The sequence below is a fragment of the Oncorhynchus tshawytscha genome, linkage group LG02, assembly GCF_018296145.1.
Source record: "Oncorhynchus tshawytscha isolate Ot180627B linkage group LG02, Otsh_v2.0, whole genome shotgun sequence".
NCBI classification, from domain to species: Eukaryota; Metazoa; Chordata; class Actinopteri; order Salmoniformes; family Salmonidae; genus Oncorhynchus; species Oncorhynchus tshawytscha.
Window position 1 is genome coordinate 41,206,785 of NC_056430.1, and position 17,144 is coordinate 41,223,928.

General features: G+C 42.2%; 1 protein-coding gene across 3 annotated transcripts; it reads left to right on the forward strand.

Annotated features, from left to right (window-relative positions):
- The first annotated feature begins 183 nt into the window (after window positions 1-183).
- LOC112215192 (POZ-, AT hook-, and zinc finger-containing protein 1) lies at window positions 184-16,401 on the forward strand. Of its 3 annotated transcripts, XM_024374131.2 has the most exons (6): window positions 184-1,573; window positions 1,730-1,793; window positions 2,942-3,113; window positions 4,617-4,769; window positions 8,592-8,789; window positions 13,025-16,401. In XM_024374131.2, exons 1-6 carry the CDS (start codon window positions 354-356, stop codon window positions 13,543-13,545), a joined length of 2,328 nt encoding a protein of 775 aa, XP_024229899.1. In that variant the 5' UTR covers window positions 184-353; the 3' UTR covers window positions 13,546-16,401. The 3 variants fall into 3 exon arrangements, with proteins under 3 accessions (XP_024229899.1, XP_042154911.1, XP_024229904.1); XM_042298977.1 differs by lacking the exon at window positions 8,592-8,789 and having other exon boundaries at window positions 185-1,573; XM_024374136.2 differs by lacking the exons at window positions 4,617-4,769; window positions 8,592-8,789 and having other exon boundaries at window positions 187-1,573.
- Window positions 16,402-17,144: the final 743 nt, after the last annotated feature.

Below are 17,144 nucleotides of genomic sequence, written 5' to 3' on the forward strand. Positions count from 1 at the left end.
AGATGCTGGGAGAAACCAGGAAGAGGAATATTATGAATGTATTTGACAACTTCAACCCAACCTCTTGTCGGCTAAATGGGTGTAGTATCAGAATAATACATTTTACATGAGACACACACTTTGTCGAGTATCTAAAAGCGACGTGGAAATATAGAACGATTCTCTCCCCCCCCATTTGAAACGAACGAAAAAGGTTAAAGTTCACAGGAAGCTGGGGGGCTGCCATTTTTCCCTGCTAACATTTTAGATGCTAAACAGGGAAGGGTGGTCGTCGTGTTTTTTATTTAACTTACTCGGACTATTGAGCTTTACACACTATTTGTTTCGCCACCCCTAGTCGCTAACCTAAATTGATGTTGAATGAATTCGGCATGGAGAGAATAGCGGAGCAGTCGTGGAATTCTTCATACACCTATCAGGTGAGCAATCATAGCGCGGAGATGCTACACAACCTCAACATTCAGAGGAAAGATGGAGGCAGGTTTTGCGATGTGATCTTGCGCGTTGGCGAAGAGAGCTTCCCTGCCCACAAGGCGGTACTGGCGGCGTGCAGCGAGTACTTCGAGTCCGTTTTTGGTTGTCAACCGGAGGGCGACGGGGAGGCAAAAGAACTCGAGATGCATACGATAAGCCCCAAAGTTTTTAAAGACATTTTGGACTTTGTCTACACCTCTAGGATTGTGGTACGATTGGAATGTTTCCCCGAGTTGATGACAGCTGCTAAGTTTCTGTTAATGCGTTCTGTCATCGAGATATGCCAAGAAGTAATAAAACAGTCCAATGTACAAATCCTTATACCACCCTCTCGAGGAGGCGACGTCAGTTTGTTCCGTGCCACGGGGGGCTCTGAATTGGGTTTCAAATTAGCGGTAGACATGTCAAATGGGAATGGCTTGTTGGAAAATAGCAACAATGGGCACACACATAATGTGGGCGGAAGTCATGCCAATGACACTCTTGTTTCGGATAGCAGCCCCCAGTCCACTATTCCAGTTCTGCAGCCCGTGTCTCCATCAGAGAAGACGGGCAACCCGTTCCAAGAAGAGGGATCTCCGGGTTCTAAGAGAGGCAGGGGACGACCAAAGAAAGCGACAGCCATAGAGCATATACATTATAACCACAGCACCTCTGACGTTAAAGACATTGAGCAGCTATTTCCTTGTGGAATATGTGGCAAAGCATTTACAGAGGCTGTGCGGTTGAGAAATCACGAAGCGCAGCATGGAGCGTCCAGCCATGGCGCGAGTAGCGGAGGCGGCCCTACCTTGATAACGCACTCTGGTCAGCCCGGTCTGTTGGAGAATGGCATGCCCTTGCATGGAACAGTAGATATCAGCCGTAAACGAGAGAGGACGAGACGTCACGTTGGCTGTGACATTTGTGGAAAGGTATTCCGGGATGTCTACCACCTGAACCGACACAAATTGTCTCATTCCGGGGAAAAGCCATATGCGTGCCATGTCTGTGGCCTGCGATTCAAGCGCAAGGATAGGATGTCATACCATGTGCGGTCACACGATGGATCTGTGGGAAAACCTTACGTCTGTCAAAGCTGTGGAAAGGGGTTTTCAAGGTGAGCTATGGACAGTTATTATGGTAGACCTACATTACCATCACTACTTCCAGGGTCATTCCCTATTCTATTCTAAGCATTCTGTGTTCAGAGGGAAAATATAGACAGACGGTCTTCCTATCATCTTCCTAACATGCCTATGTTTGTTTCATTCAGGCCAGACCATCTTAATGGACACATCAAGCAGGTTCACACAACAGAGAGACCCCATAAGTGTCAGGTGAGACAATAGTAACAACTGGATTCTCTTAGGAGAGTTGATGTGGATGCAATATTTGTCACAATGAATGAACAACACTTTAAATCAGTCAGTGTGGTATTTGTTTTAATGATTGAATTGTCATTGAATATGGTTACTCAATGACAACAGAAACTAATATAATAGTTTGTTTAAAATGTTTACGTGCTTTGCAAAATAAACGATTTCTCTAATAATCCAGTTTACATGGACACATCTGAAATCAGGCTACCTGATGGGACTGAAATAAATGGCGAGAATCGCCAATCAAAATAAACATTCTACCGACATACCATGTTATTTTTGCAAAGACTATTTGATTCTGAGTTGAGACATACAAAGTTTTTATGTGTGAACTTTTTTTAAGATGCTTACTTTCAGTTTTGTTTTACTCACTTGACTAGGGAAAGGGGGATACCTACTCAGTTGTACAACTGAATGCCTTCAACTGAAATGGGTCTTCCACATTTAACCCTACCCCTCTGAAACAGATAGGTGCGGGGGGCTGCCTTAAATCTACATCATTTACAAAATAGCCCCTAACACTCTACTCAGAAAATTGGATGTTATCTATCACAGTGCCATATGTTTTGTCACCAAAGCCCCATATACTACCCACCACTGCTACCTGTATGCCCTCGTTAGCTGGCCCTCGCTTCATATTTGTCGCCAAGTCCACAGATCCATAAAAGCTATTTCTTTGTTTCCTGTTCTTAAGTTTAGTTTTTTTCATCTTTTACTTTCGGTTTTCTACACCAGCTTCAAACAGCTGAAAGTACTATATTTTGGTTTATGGAAAATATATTTCACTGTGGTTTAGATACTACCGTGACTCTCTACACAATACTTGCATGTTTTGTCACATAAACTAAAAACGAGGACTGAATTTTGGCAACCAGGAAATGGCAGAGCGATTTTTGCATAGTGCATCTTTAAAATAAGCAGAGTAAAGTGTTTATGGCTATTGCCATATTCGGCCTACTGCCATAATCAGTTAAATATGGAATTATTTGGTTGCATGTAAACATACTCATTCTTGTCGATTAGAATATGGTTGACGGTAAATTAATACTGTTTCTGTAGGTAACGTATGAGGGCATGCTCTTTACCTGCATTTTCCTCCTCTTCAGATTTGTAATGCCTCCTTTGCTACGAGAGATCGTCTGCGGTCCCACCTGGCTTGCCACGAGGACAAGATCCCGTGCCAGGTATGTGGGAAGTACCTCCGGGCTGCGTACATGACCGACCACCTCAAGAAACACAGTGAAGGACCTCACAACTACTGTAGCATATGCAACAAAGGTAACCTCAGGCCTAGTGTGCAGCATCATCTCCTCATACATGTCAGGAGAATCAGGATGGCAGCTTCCTTCTATAACTGTGTCTTCTTGTTTCTTAAATTTGTATGTTTTTTGTTGTTGTTGTTAACCTGCCTTTCTTCCAGAATGGTATTTCGATCTTGCCACAAGGATGATCTACCAATATTTTTACTATTCAAATCTAATAATGTAAGTAACTACCTCAGCTGGTGCAAAGAACTTGGGTTGCTTTCTACATGTGTGACCTGCAAGGTAGTACATACCGTGGGGTCTGAAATAATTTACACCAGCAAAAATGAGTGTATAAAATAAATAATTCAAATACTGAGCTGTATTGTATGTGCCAAAAAAATGAAATTATTTTATACTAAAACAATTGCTGAAAGAAAGAGATTTTGTTTAACAAGTAATATGTTTTTTTTCTCAAAGGTAGGGGTAGAATTGACACCCCTGTTTTCAAAACCTCACCTCAGCCTTTTTCTAAAATGTTTTATGAGTTGGAGAACACATTGGGAGGGATCTTAGATCATTCCTCCATACAGAATCCTTCCAGATCCTTGGTATCCGTCATCTGCACTTATGGACTGCCCACTTCAATTCAAACCACAGCTTTTCAATGGGTTTCACATCCATAGACTTGAGATGGCCATTGTAAAATGCAAATTTTGTGGCCAATTAACCATTTTCTTTGTGGATTTTCATATGATCCACTTGCGGCCAAGTTTCAGCCTCCTGCCAGAAACAACCAGGTTTTGTTTAAAATGTCCTGGAACTGGGTAAAGTTCATGATGCCGTTGACCTTAACAAGTGCCCCAGGACCAGTAGAAGCAAAATATCCCCTTAACATGAAAGATCCACCACCATGTTTTACAGTTCGTATGGGGTTCTCTTTGAGCAATTGAATGTATAAAATAATATAATTTCCCAATTTTTTGGTGCATACAATATAGCTCAGTAATTTAAATCACGGTACCGGTGCCGTTTGTCTTTAGACCTATGGTCTGAAATTTTGCCCCAAAATACTGTATTGGGCTTCTTTTGTCTTCATTTACCTTGCTTCTTTTGTCTTGAGTTACCTGGCTAGAGATGGTGTCATTCTTGTGGTAAGCCTAATAGCTTAGATAAGAGAGAACAGTGGTTGCATATTTTTTTATTCTTGCTTGAGGTTACCCTTCCTTTTGCAGGTTCACATTCTCCCTTGCCTTCTGAAGTTAGATGCGCTTCATATTTATTTTTGAGGGGTTGTTACATCATCCAAAAGCTCAGCTCAGTTCAACAAAATCATATTATTATCCCTGGTACCAGCTCTTATGCTTGTCTGGATGAAAATATAAAACAGTTTCACAAAAGGTGGACGTGGGAACAAGTTTTTGTTGTTGTCCCACAGTCATCTTTGGGTACATGACAACAGGGAGCATCCATTCTCTCCCAGCTGGATGTGTAGTGCCACTGCCCTTTTGTTCTGTGTTCTTCTCCTGGTCTCCAGGTTTCTCCACTGCATCCTACCTTAAGGTGCACGTAAAAACGCACCACGGCTCGCCATTGCTCCCTGCTACCGCCCCAGCACACGGTGCCTTCCCCGAGCCGCAGAACCACAGCGGTGCCCTCTACCACACGGGACGCCAGTGCGCAGTGGAAGGCAAGCAGCCGCCCACCCTGCTCCGCTCCACCTTGCCCCCCCCCCCAGCATATGTCTCTTTATTGCTTTGTATGGATCATAATCTGCTCTGCTGCTGCTTGTGGGGAAAACCTGCTCTGTCTGTCTTTTTAAAGCCTGACCAAAAACACAAGCATACACAAACACATACGCACATAAAATATATAGGCATGCTTGTCTATGCCTGTGCAGTAATGCTAACACCAAAGGATCTATACGCTCTCTGCGCCTCCATCAGCTAACGGTAGGGACACTGTCTTCAGAAGAAGCGCCATACTTACAAAGCTGGCTGAAATAGCTGTCCTGGCTGATATTGTGTATATGGTTGTTCTGCATTCATGCACTTTCTGACTGCACCCCATTTGATTTGAACTAAACCTTCAAAACATGTTTGCCCATGGTAGACATCCATGTCGTCATCACTGAAAAAGTAAAACGGTTGAGTTTGATATGATTTGAAAGTGTACAAACAGGGTTGTTAAACTATTTGTGACATTTTCTTTTAACCTTTTAATGTCAATTATTTCAAAAATGCGTAAACATATGTTGTAACTTAGATTAGAGGTCTTCTTTGTTCCAAAACGTTGGACCCAGACCTGAGAACAATCAGACTCGAACACGAATGGACCGGACAACAGCCAGACCTAGACTCTACCCGTACACTAACGGGTTTGGATTTAGACTAGACCCGAGTGACAAAAAAAAGTATGTTTATCAGCCATGTTGCTCTTCCGGTTAACTAATAGGTCTTTATATGTTGGCTAGGCCTTCTATAAGTTAATAAATTCACCTTATTAGCATAAAATAAATATGCTATGGGCAACTTTTTAATGGGGGTGGTGGGCACAAAACAAATCTGCAAATATCATTAGGGGTCACAGTGGCTGGCAGGTCTGCATAACCACATCCATACCAACACAGAGCTGGCCCTAGCCTCTTGAAAGTGGAGAGAAAATTGAAGTTTTAGAGATAGTTTGCTGAAATTCTACTAAATGTTCTATGGGGCGAGGAGAAAATGTTGCACTTTTAAACCAAGTTTGCTCTAATTCTACATTTAAGCATGAGGCGGGGAGACGATTTAGCATTTATTTGATCTAATTTCATTCAATTCTACTTATTTTGCCATGGGACAAAAAATAATAAATTGAAGTTTATAGCTCATTTTCTGCAATTCTACACATTTTGCCATAGGGTAAGATAAATGTTAGCAGTTTTTAATATGATATCTGAGTGAGGGTGACTAACAAAATCAATGGGGGTCCCCCCGGTCGGTAATTCGACCATGATTACTCCACGTTGCACCTTGTGTATTCTACTATTCTAACTCAACAGTAAGATCCCGACTGAGTTCCTCCCCCCAAAATATATATACATACATATTTAGTACCAGTCAAAAGTTTTTTCTTAATTTTTTACTTTTTTCTACATTGTAGAATAATAGTCAAGACACTATGAAATAACACCTATGGAATCATGTAGTAAACAAAAGTGTTAAACAAATCCAAGTATATTTTATTTTTGAGATTCTTCAAAGGAGCCACCCTTTGCCTTGATGACAGCTTTGCACACTCTTGGCATTCTCTCAACCAGCTTCATGAGGAATTATTTTCCAATAGTCTTGAAGGAGTTCCCACATATTCTCAGCACTTGTTGGCTGCTTTTCCTTCATTCTGCGGTCAAACTAAAATATATTTTGGTATGTTTAGCACTTTTTTGAATACTACATGATTCCGTATGTGTTATTTCATAGTTTTGACGTATTCACTATTATTCTACAATGTAGAAAATAGTATAAATAAAGAAAAACCCTTCAATGAGTAGACATGTCCAAACATTTGACTTGTACTGTATATATGTACAATATGTATATCACCTGTAGTTATATAGACCCAATGACAATGAAACAGGACCTGACCTGGACCCAAGGGAATAGTTAGAATTTTGGACCTGGACCCGCTCAGGTCTCGGGTATTTGGTTCAGGTTGACCCATGAAGACCAAGCATAGGCTCTATTTTACATCACCTGAGGTGTTTGTTGTGCCCGTCATCGGTTGAGACACCGCATACTCTTGAATACAGGGTGGGTGTCATTTCGATCATAGAAATGTAATTCATAGAACGGACCTATCCCTTCAGTCCACTGCAATTTATCTGGTACACCATTGAAACATTAACTTCCAATTACTACAGAATGATGGTGGCTGGTCCACTCACCGTCAAATACCAATTTGAATGTCTATTCTATTATGCATATTTCTAGTTCAATAGGTTTCCTATGGAATATTGACAGTATAATTTAAAACAGTGTATATTCCCACTCAATACAACATTGTCTGATTTCCATGTTTGTGGTTCCATTTGAGAAAGTTGACATTTCAATTGTATTCACATTTTAGTACATTTATCAGCCGAAACATGACACTCAGCCTGTATGCTGTGTCTCAACGATGGTGAGCACAACGCAAACATTTTAAATAGGGTGCCCTTCTGCATGGCTTTATGGCGAAGAGAGGGTGAGGAAAGTGAGAAGTTGAATGGGGAACTTCACGTTTAGATTTTTTTAGATAATGTGAATTAATCTTTTAATAAGGATAACTTTGCTCAATAGGTTAGAATTTGTATAGGCCTATTTCTTGAAGTTAAAAGATTGCTTAATCAAGGTGAAAGGAACATTTTAAATTGTAGCCTTTGGTGTCTTTTTTAATGGGTCACTGCCCCCCAGTGGTACATTTTTGGACACTGCAGTATCTACAACGAAGAGGTATATGTATGCCACCCCATTTTCCAAATCAAGGCTCAGACATATAGACTGTTAAGCCTAATAGCCTTAGTGCCACACCCATCTCTGTCTGTTCAGCATGGCAATGTGAACTCTGTCTGAAAACGCTGTTTGTCGCTTGCTGTCATCTCCATCGCCTTGTGGCCATTGGTCAAACAATGCACTAATGTTGTTGCATGTCTATTGAGTCATACTGTACTGTGCAATGTTCCTCTGGATTCAATGGAGCTTTTTTCAACTATATTATTGCCATGGCAACCAGCAGCAGCCTATGGAGTTTGCTGTACAGTACGTCCGACTCCGAGAGAGAGCCAAAGCAGTGTGGAGAGAAGTTTAGATGCGGCGCAAAAACCTGTTTTTTGGTTGTAGAAAAGAGCTTCCTAGTGATTACATATCTCCAATCTAAAATCAATGAAAAAATGTGACAGAATGCCAGGATTTAAAATCTATTGACCAACTGCTTTTATTTAGAATGAATAACTGTAGAATGCCATTGTAGTGTGACTCTGATCATGACAGTTTTAATAGCATCTTCATTCAACACCATTGCTCAACTGTTTTGGCCTGATTGGCATGAGATGAGGGGCCTGTGCTGCAGACAGAACCCCGTTCGAGAGGAGTGAGTAGTAGGGTTAAAGCGACCTGGAGGAGCTGATAAGAGTATGGATTGAAGAATGGGAAATGCTTCATGAAGATAAAATGTATTTTATAAAGGAAATAGAAAGAAATAGCATAAAGAATAGCTGTAAACTTCCTAAAGGAAAAAGTTATTTGACAGAGAATAAATACCATTGCAAACATTCAATTCTCTAGAACAGACTAGCAGTCTGCTGGCTTGGCAAGTAATACAGGAAAAAGTTTCATTCCACTGGACAAAGTAAAACTACTAAGTGAAAGACTTCGTGAGGTCTGGATAACATTCGGACTACGTTGACTGTATGGTTTCCGCTGGCCTTGTCTGTTGTCTCTGCTGTCCCCACTCTACTTTCTGTTGGTGGCCTGGTGTTTGTCTGTCGGTGGTGTAGACCTGTGCACCAGTCGCCGGCTGCTGGTCACCTTTCAAGAGGCAGAGGGTCACTGCTTTCTCCCCCAGCCCGGCCCTCCCTTCCTGGGCCTGCAGCCCGAGCTGCTACTGGGGAAACCAGGGCCTGGGGGGGCTCCGTATTTCTGGGAATGCTCTGCCGGCCCGCCTGGGTTCCAACCCCTCCATGGGCCTCTGCCAGGTCAGTACGGGCCAGCCGGAGGGTGGGGGCTGGGCCGTGCCTGGGCGCTAACAATGCCCACTGATTGGACGGGTAACAAGGGTTCCACTGTAAAGGGTTGGTTGGATGAGGAGATTCCAACCTTTATGGGTGTATGGGTATAAAGAGTCAAGAAAATTTGGTTGACGGGATGCATGAGTAAGTTTTCCTGGAAATAAGCGCTAGAAGTTAGCGGATGTGGAGACATGAGATGTCGCAGGAGTAGTTCCGATGTGGTTTTGGTATCGTGAAAAAAACTGATACAATAGACTATTTCAGGGATGGGCAACTGGTGACCCCCCCTTTTGTAAGCCCTTTTTTTTAGGTACTCACTCGGGGACTCAACTTACTGTTGAGTTAGAATAATAGAATACACACGGTGCAATTTCAAAATTTGGTTTTGCATCAGCAGTTTCTCTTATGTCAGTCACTGACAGTCACTCAATTAACCCATGTCAGCAAACATTTTTTGGATTGGTAAATTACTCTAGCCAGCGATCTAAACTTGAAGTAATCATGGTCGAATTACCGACCGGGGATGCCCCATCTATTTTATTTTAGTCTCTCACTCAGATATCATATAAAAAACTGCAAACATTTAACTCCACCCTATGGCAAAATGTGTAGAACTGCAGGAAATCCACTGTAAAACTTGTCATTTATTTATCTGCCCCATGGCAAAATGAGTAGAATTACATTCAATTTGTTAAAAATGGCAAAATCTTCTCTCCGCCCCATGGCAAAAATGTGTAGAATTGCAGGAAATTAACTCTAAAAGTGAATTTGTTTCTCTCCACTGTCAAGAGGTGGGGCTGCTAAAATGTTTTGCTCGCAAATTTCACTTAGGGCCTCCAAAAGGCTAGGGCCGGCTATGACTGCATGTGTGGGTATGGATGTGGATACGCAGACCCGCGAACCACTGCTGCTCCCTCATAATGAGTTCAGTTTTTTTGTGGCTCACACCCCCATCAAAGTTGCCTAAACCTGGCCTTTTTCATATCAGATATTCTGGGCTGATATTGTACAATCAGAGCTAAAATAATCTGCCATGGCTTGCTACCAACCAACACTTGTTTCCCGGTGAAAATCTTAAGTGTAAGGAAATGCCAACAAAGCAGTTGTGTAGAATTGTGTTTTTTTGCCTGAAACTCACAAGGAAGAAACATACTTTTTGCTCTCAATGAAAGCATATTATCTATTGGGTAAAGGAATGAAACTGCGGAATGTTTGTTTACCGCATAATCTGAACAAATATGCCCTCTGTTCCTATAAGTATATTATTCGCTAACGTTCAGTCCCTGGAAAATAAAGTAGACGAACTCAGGTTGAGGAGTTCCTTCGAGAGAATAATGACTCTCTCTCCAAATATGTTCTTGTCCATTCAACCAGCGGGGTTCTCCATCCATTGCGAGGACAGGAAGAAAAAACTCTCCGGGAAAAATAAAGGTGCAGGGGTTTGTTTCATGATTAATGATGTGATTGTGGTAATTGGTGGACTATGTGCAAACTGGAAACCGCATATCATAAGTCTGCATTTATTGTAGTTGGGGATTTAATAAAGGAAATTTGAGGAAAACGCTACTGAAATTCTATCAACACATCTGCTGTGCTAGACGCCCAACACAGACCCTGGATTATTGCTACTCTCCCTTCCGGGACTGCCCTCCCCCACCCTCCCTTCGGCAAATCAGATCACGCCTCCTTTCTGTTCCTTCCCACCTATAGGCAGAAACCTAAACAGGAAGCTCCCATGATAAGGACTGTTCAACGTTGGTCTGACCAATCGGAATCTATGCTTTAAGATTGTTTTGATCACGCGGACTGGGAAATGTTCTGGGTCGTCTCTGAAAATAGTATCGACGTATACACTGACTCTGTGACTGAGTTCATCATGGAGTGCATAGAGGATGTGTTTCCCACTGTGACAATATAGAACTTATCCAAACCAAAAACAATGGATAGATGGCTGCATTCACGCAAAACTGAAATCCAGAACCACTGCATTTAACCATGGTAAGATGTCTAGGAACATAAACGTCTACAAACAGACCAGGTACGACCTCTGTAAGGCAATCAAGAGGCAAAATGATAGTACAGGGACAAAGTGGAGTCGCAATTCAACGGCTCAGACACGAGACATATGTGGCAGAGACTCCAGACAATCACAAATTACAAAGGGAAAACCAGCCGTGTCGCCGACACCTCGTTCCCTGATGAGCTAAAGACTTTCTTGCCCGCTTCGATGAAAACAACATTGAGACGCGGGCCCACAACACTCACGAGGACTGTGTTCTCTCGTTCTCCACGGCCGACGTAAGTCTTTTAAACATGTTAAATGTGCAATATGCAGAAATCGATCCGCCTTCCTGGTTGTAAAAATTCTAATAGTTTGCCTAATTTCAGTTTGTGACAAAACAAACAATGCATAGTGTAGAGAGTCATTGTACTATCTAAACTACTAAGACATATCTTTTCAATAACCAAAAATTATGTATTTTCAACCGATTTGAAGCTGGTGTACTAAACTGAAAGTAAAAGATAAAAAACTAAACTTAAGAACGGGAAGCATAGAAATAGCGCCCACAGAGCATGGGCAGACCAGCTGGCTGGAGTCTTTACGGACATATTCAATCTCTCCATATTCCTGTCTGTTGTCCCCACTTGCTTTAAGATGTCCAATGTTCCTGTACCCAAGAAAGCGAAGGTAACTGAACTAAATGACTTTCGACCTGTAGCACTCACTTCTGTCGTGATGAAGTGCTTTGAGAGGCAAGTTAAGGACCATATCACCTCCACCTTACACAACAATTTAGACCCAGTACAATTCACATATTTCCCCAACAGATCCACGGACAATGCATTCGCCATTGCCTTATCCCACCTCTACAAGACTAATTCCTATGTAAGAATGCTGTTCATCGGCTACAGCTCAGCTTTCAACACCATAGTGCCCTCCAAGCTCATCACTAAGTTCAGGGCCCTGGGTCTGAATCCCTCCCTGTGCAACTGAGTCCTGGACTTCCTGACGAGCCGACCCCAAGTGGCAATAACACCTCTGCCACCCTGATCCTCAACACGGGGCCCCACAGGGGTGCGTTCTCCGCCCCCTCCTGTACTCCCTGTTCACCCATGACTGCCATGACTGCCATGGCCATGCAAGTCTCCAACTCAATCAAATTAGCTGATGACACGACAGTGGTAGGTCTGATTACCAACAACAATAAGACAGCCTACAGGGAGGAGGTGAGAGCCCTGGTGGAGTGGTGCCAGGAAAATAACCTCTCCCTCAACGTCAACAAAATGAAGGAGCTGATCGTGGACTACAGGAGACCACAGAGATAGCACGCCCCCATACACATCGATGGGGCCGCAGTGTAGAGAGTCAAAAGCTTCAAGTTCCCTGGTGTACACTTCACTGACAACCTGAAATGGTCCCTTCACACAGACAGCGTGGTGAACAAGGTGTAACAGCACTTCTTCAACCTCTGGAGGCTGATGAAAGTCGACTGAGCCCCTAAGACCCTCACAAACGTATACAGATGCACCATTGAAGCATCCTGTCGGGCTGTATCACCGCCTGGTATGGCAATTGCACAGTCCCCAACTGCAGGGCTCTCTAGACAGTGGTGCGGTCAGCCCAACTTTTCACCGGGAGCACACTGCCTGCCTTCCAGGACATCTAAAGCACCCGGTGTCTAAGGAAGGCCAAGAAAATCATCAATGACCTCAGCCACCCGATTTATGTGTATATTTATTTTATTATTATTGCTAGGTATTACTGCACAGTTGGAGTTAGAAACACAAGCATTTGGCTGCGGTAACATCTACAAATCTATGTATGTGACCAATAAACTTTGATTCGATATGAATGACCACCATGTCTTCTAAGAATTGCGGTACAATTCTACTTAAAAGCAATACTATAAGAATACTGCAGATGGGAGTAGATGGTTAGTACACAAAGCATTAAACTGTCCTGTTCATGTTGCAGGTGATGGTGGTGAAGAGCAGTGCTGCCTCGAGGTCTCGCCAGATTTTGTGTTGTGCGCATGGCCTAATTTTCATGTTTTTCTTTCTCCCCTTATCCTTCCCCTGCTTCCTGACTCTCCCTGTGACCTTCCCCTCTCCCCAACCCACTCTGTACTCTCCCCATCCCACCAACTATTCCAACTCCCACCTCCTGTCCCTGTCCCTCTCCCCCTTTGTCTTTACCTCAGACGGGCAAGAGAATGCCGGGAAATGTCCCCATCAGGGAGAATCTGAGGGAGACGAGCCGTCTTTCAGGGAGCTGCCCAATGGCGACGAGATGAAATCTCTGCATAAGTCTGAGGGGGAGGAGCTTGGGTCTCCGACACCATTCGCCTGCAACGGAGCCTCTGCTGGTACCGGGACAGTGCCGGGGTCGCCACCAAGTGACGCTAAAGCCAAGACCAGCCAGGACTCTCCAGAGAAAAAGTTCCCCTGCAGCGAGTGCACCCAGACCTTCCGAACAAAATCCTACCTCAACAAGCACGTCAACAGAGTGCATCATCATGGGGTCCAGAAGAGTCTGGTGGTGGGTGCAGGGTCGGGGTCAGGTCTGGGGGAGTTGGGTCCTTCGCTGGGCTCGCCCTTCTCCCCACAACAGAACATGTCTCTGCTGGAGTCGTTTGGCTTCCAGATTGTCCAGTCTGCCTTTGCCTCGTCGCTGGTGGACTCTGAGGCAGGGCATAGTGGGATGGACCTGGGGGGGAAGTGACCCGTACGCCCTAGGTCTGTTCAGCCTATCAGATGGAAGGGAATGATGTTGTCTTTAGACTACTTTGCTGTTCATTGCATCATCTCTCACTGTTGTTGTTTATCACCTTCTGTTACCTTTCTGTGTCATGGACCTCGCTATTACTATCAATATAAATGTTCCATTTCATAGCAATATATAGAATGTACATAAACGTGAATCATTTTAACATTAATCAACTTCAAAAGCTTTTTTGAATCTGCTGTCTGTCTTTGAAGTCTACCGTCAGTCATGTTTTTGTCTTTATCGTGTTTGTATTGTTTATGACATGACCATCCGCTTATGATCCATTACCAAACACATGCACATATAAGAAACATATATTAGTCAATGCTGTTATTGTTATGTCTGGTCCAGGGTTTTTTCTCAATCAAAATGGGGCTTAGGTGGTGGATGTGGCAGTGGGTGTGGCCATGGAGTCCCGATTGGGCACCGAGAGAAAATTTCCTGCAATTTCACCAAGCTAATTCCTTGCAGTTCCACACATTTTATCATGGCGCTGGGGGGGGATTTCCTGCGATTGTACACACTTTACCATGGCTTATGCGCATTCTTATGCTAGCTGAGTGACTCAAACATTAAAACAAAATCAATGGGGGACATTTTTGTTTTTTTACATTTTAGTTTCTCCCCGACTGTGTAGTTTTTAAAATTTAGATCCAAAGAGGATCTGTTTGAAAAATAAATATGCCTAGGTCCATTATCTTTTCAACATACGTTATATCTGGGTTTAGCCGTTTACACTGAAAACGTTTTCACTGTTTGGATTTAGGCGGCCCGGCCAAGACTTTTCTATGCAGAAAAAACCCTGAGGTCCTAGTCATATTGGTAATCTGTGGGTTAGTACATATGTTGACTGGGCCATTTTGAAATGCTTTGTTATCTACATGGTTTTCACAGCTGCAGTGACGCCTTCTAACCCAAGGTTCCCCCTTACTTCAGACAGAGCCTCTGATGGGACGAGGCTGCAGATGGACATCTAGTCCAACTCCGAATATAAAGGAAAGGGAGATACCTAGTCAGTTGTACGACTGAATGCATTCAACTGAATATAATCAGTCAATTATACCAGTTTCTGCAGGGCAAGAATATAACCTTATGCCTCAGTATGGCTGTTACATTTGATAATGTTGTATTCTATTATTATGACATTTTAAAGAACTGATATATTTGTTAGTCACATACTTGTGAAATCAGTTCTGGGTATTCAACAGGGACCAAGTTCAGGTTTGACTATTAGAAATCGTGAGAAATGTAGAATATATATTTTATTAACTTATTGATTGCCCTGTCCGTGTTGTGCACAAAGTTTTTTTATTTTTTATAAATCAACGTTTGAGATGTCGATGTGCTGTGCTGATTTTACTCTTTAAGTTATGCTAGAGACGGGAGGCCTACTAGGGAGTGACAAAAAGAGTATGTATGCAGAAATATCTGTGTGTGTGTGCGTGCATGTTTGGTGCTCTGATATGTGTGCTTTTGTCCTCAGAATGTAATCAACCAGAAGGCTTTTGATCTTTAATTTGTTTCAGATAATTTTGCTCTATTACTTTCAGTACATTCCTGCTTTTATTTATAGTTATATTGTGATTGTAATGAGTGTAATATAACATGCGTATATATGTGATCAAACCTAATGATTGATTTTAATAGTTTGTCAATTAATGGGGATCCTGCGTGTGTGTATGTGTGTGTGTGTGTATATATATATGTTTTTTTCCTTCCTTGCCGATGATGGAAAGAGGTGTGGAGGTTTTGGTGGTGGTGGTGGTTTGATTTGAAAGGTTTTCCTCACAGTGCACACCCATGGTCTGCTGTGTACTGTTCTGGATATAAATGTTTTTTGGGGGTGTGGATGGTGACGGAGGTTTCGCTTTTCACTGAAGACCTGGGTTCAAAAAGTACTCGAAAAACATTTGCTTGAGTCTGGCTGGAGTGACTGATGGGTGGGTTTGCACTTTTGGGACTCTTCTATTGTGCCAGGCAAGCTAAATCAAATACTATTTGAACCCAGGCCTGGTTCACGGCGCTGTTACCTGGCTCTGGTAGTGTACACTACCCGTTTAGTGATAGGACCCATGGCTTTGATCAATCAGTCTGTTTAGGTCATATTAAGCTCTTTTTATATCCCCACTAAATAGTGATGCTTTTCACACAGCGAATGGAGTACAAAATCATTTATAAAGGCCTGTTTTGTGTTATTTATTGGATAAGTGAGAGACGATGCTGTTTAGAAATATGCCCTTATATAATTGGTGGTTGTGGCAACACTTGGGATCGCCCATACATGCTAATCAAATCATCTGGTGGTATTGTTTTATTGATCTCATCTGTTTGGTACTTCAATTTATAGATGTTTTGATTGATTGCTTGGATACTTACCTTTGCTGTTTTCTTGTCTTATTCTGTTGGTCTGTTGCAAAGTGCCTTCCCAATACTGATTGTGCACGGCAGTGGATTTGAAACGCGAGATTAAAAAACAGGACCTTTCTCTTGAAATGGTAAATCATGCGCAGATTGACTTGCAATGACACTTTTGTACGCATAAAAACATGCACACACAGAAGATGTACATTTGTATATGTATGTTACCTTGGTATTTTATCTCTGTACTCTGCAAGATCGTTGAACTTTAAAAAAAAAAAAATATATAAAAAAAAATTGGAGTTACATGTTTTGTTATAAAACCTTTGGACATATTTCAATATAAGCATACTTTTCTATAGATGTCTGTTTTTGTACACTGTTTTTGAGTCTGTCATCTCTGTCTAATTGATACAGAGATGGGGATTCAATAAAGATGTATCTGAAACTGTTCCTGAGTGTGTTATCTTTGGTGTGTTTATTATTGTGCTTAAGTTTAGGATGAGTTGACTTTGATTTTCTCTTGAGCATGACGCATCACGGGTCACTTTAGCCACGCCACTATGACTGGATTCAAACTTTTCATGAGGCCATAAGTAGAAAATAAAGATGTCACTGTGCAGAATAGATTATGAAATGTTCTGCCCCTGAACAAGGCAGTTAACCCATTGTTCCTGGGCCGTCGTTGTAAATAAGAATTTGTTCTTAACTGACTTGCCTAAAATAAAGGTCCTGAATAAAACATGGTAGCATAAACACTATATCATTGATGACAAACACAATTTAGTCTAATATATATATATGTGTGTGTATATACTGAACAAAAAATAAACACAACATGTAAAGTGTTGGTCCCATGTTTCATGAGCTGAAATAAAAGATCCCAGAAATGTTGAATATGCACAAAAAGCGTATTTCTCTCAAATTTTGTGCACAAATGTGTTTACGTCCCTGTTAGTGAGCGTTTATCCTTTGCCAAGATAATCCATGCACCAGACAGGTGTGGTATATCAAGAAGCTGATTAAACAGCATGATCATTACACAGGTGCACCTTGTGCTGGGGACAATAAAAGGCAATTTTGTCACACAACACAATGCCACAGATATCTCAAATTTTAAGGGAGCATGCAATTGGTATGCTGACTCCTGGAATGTACAACCAGAGCTGTTGCCAGATGTTGAATATTAATTTCTC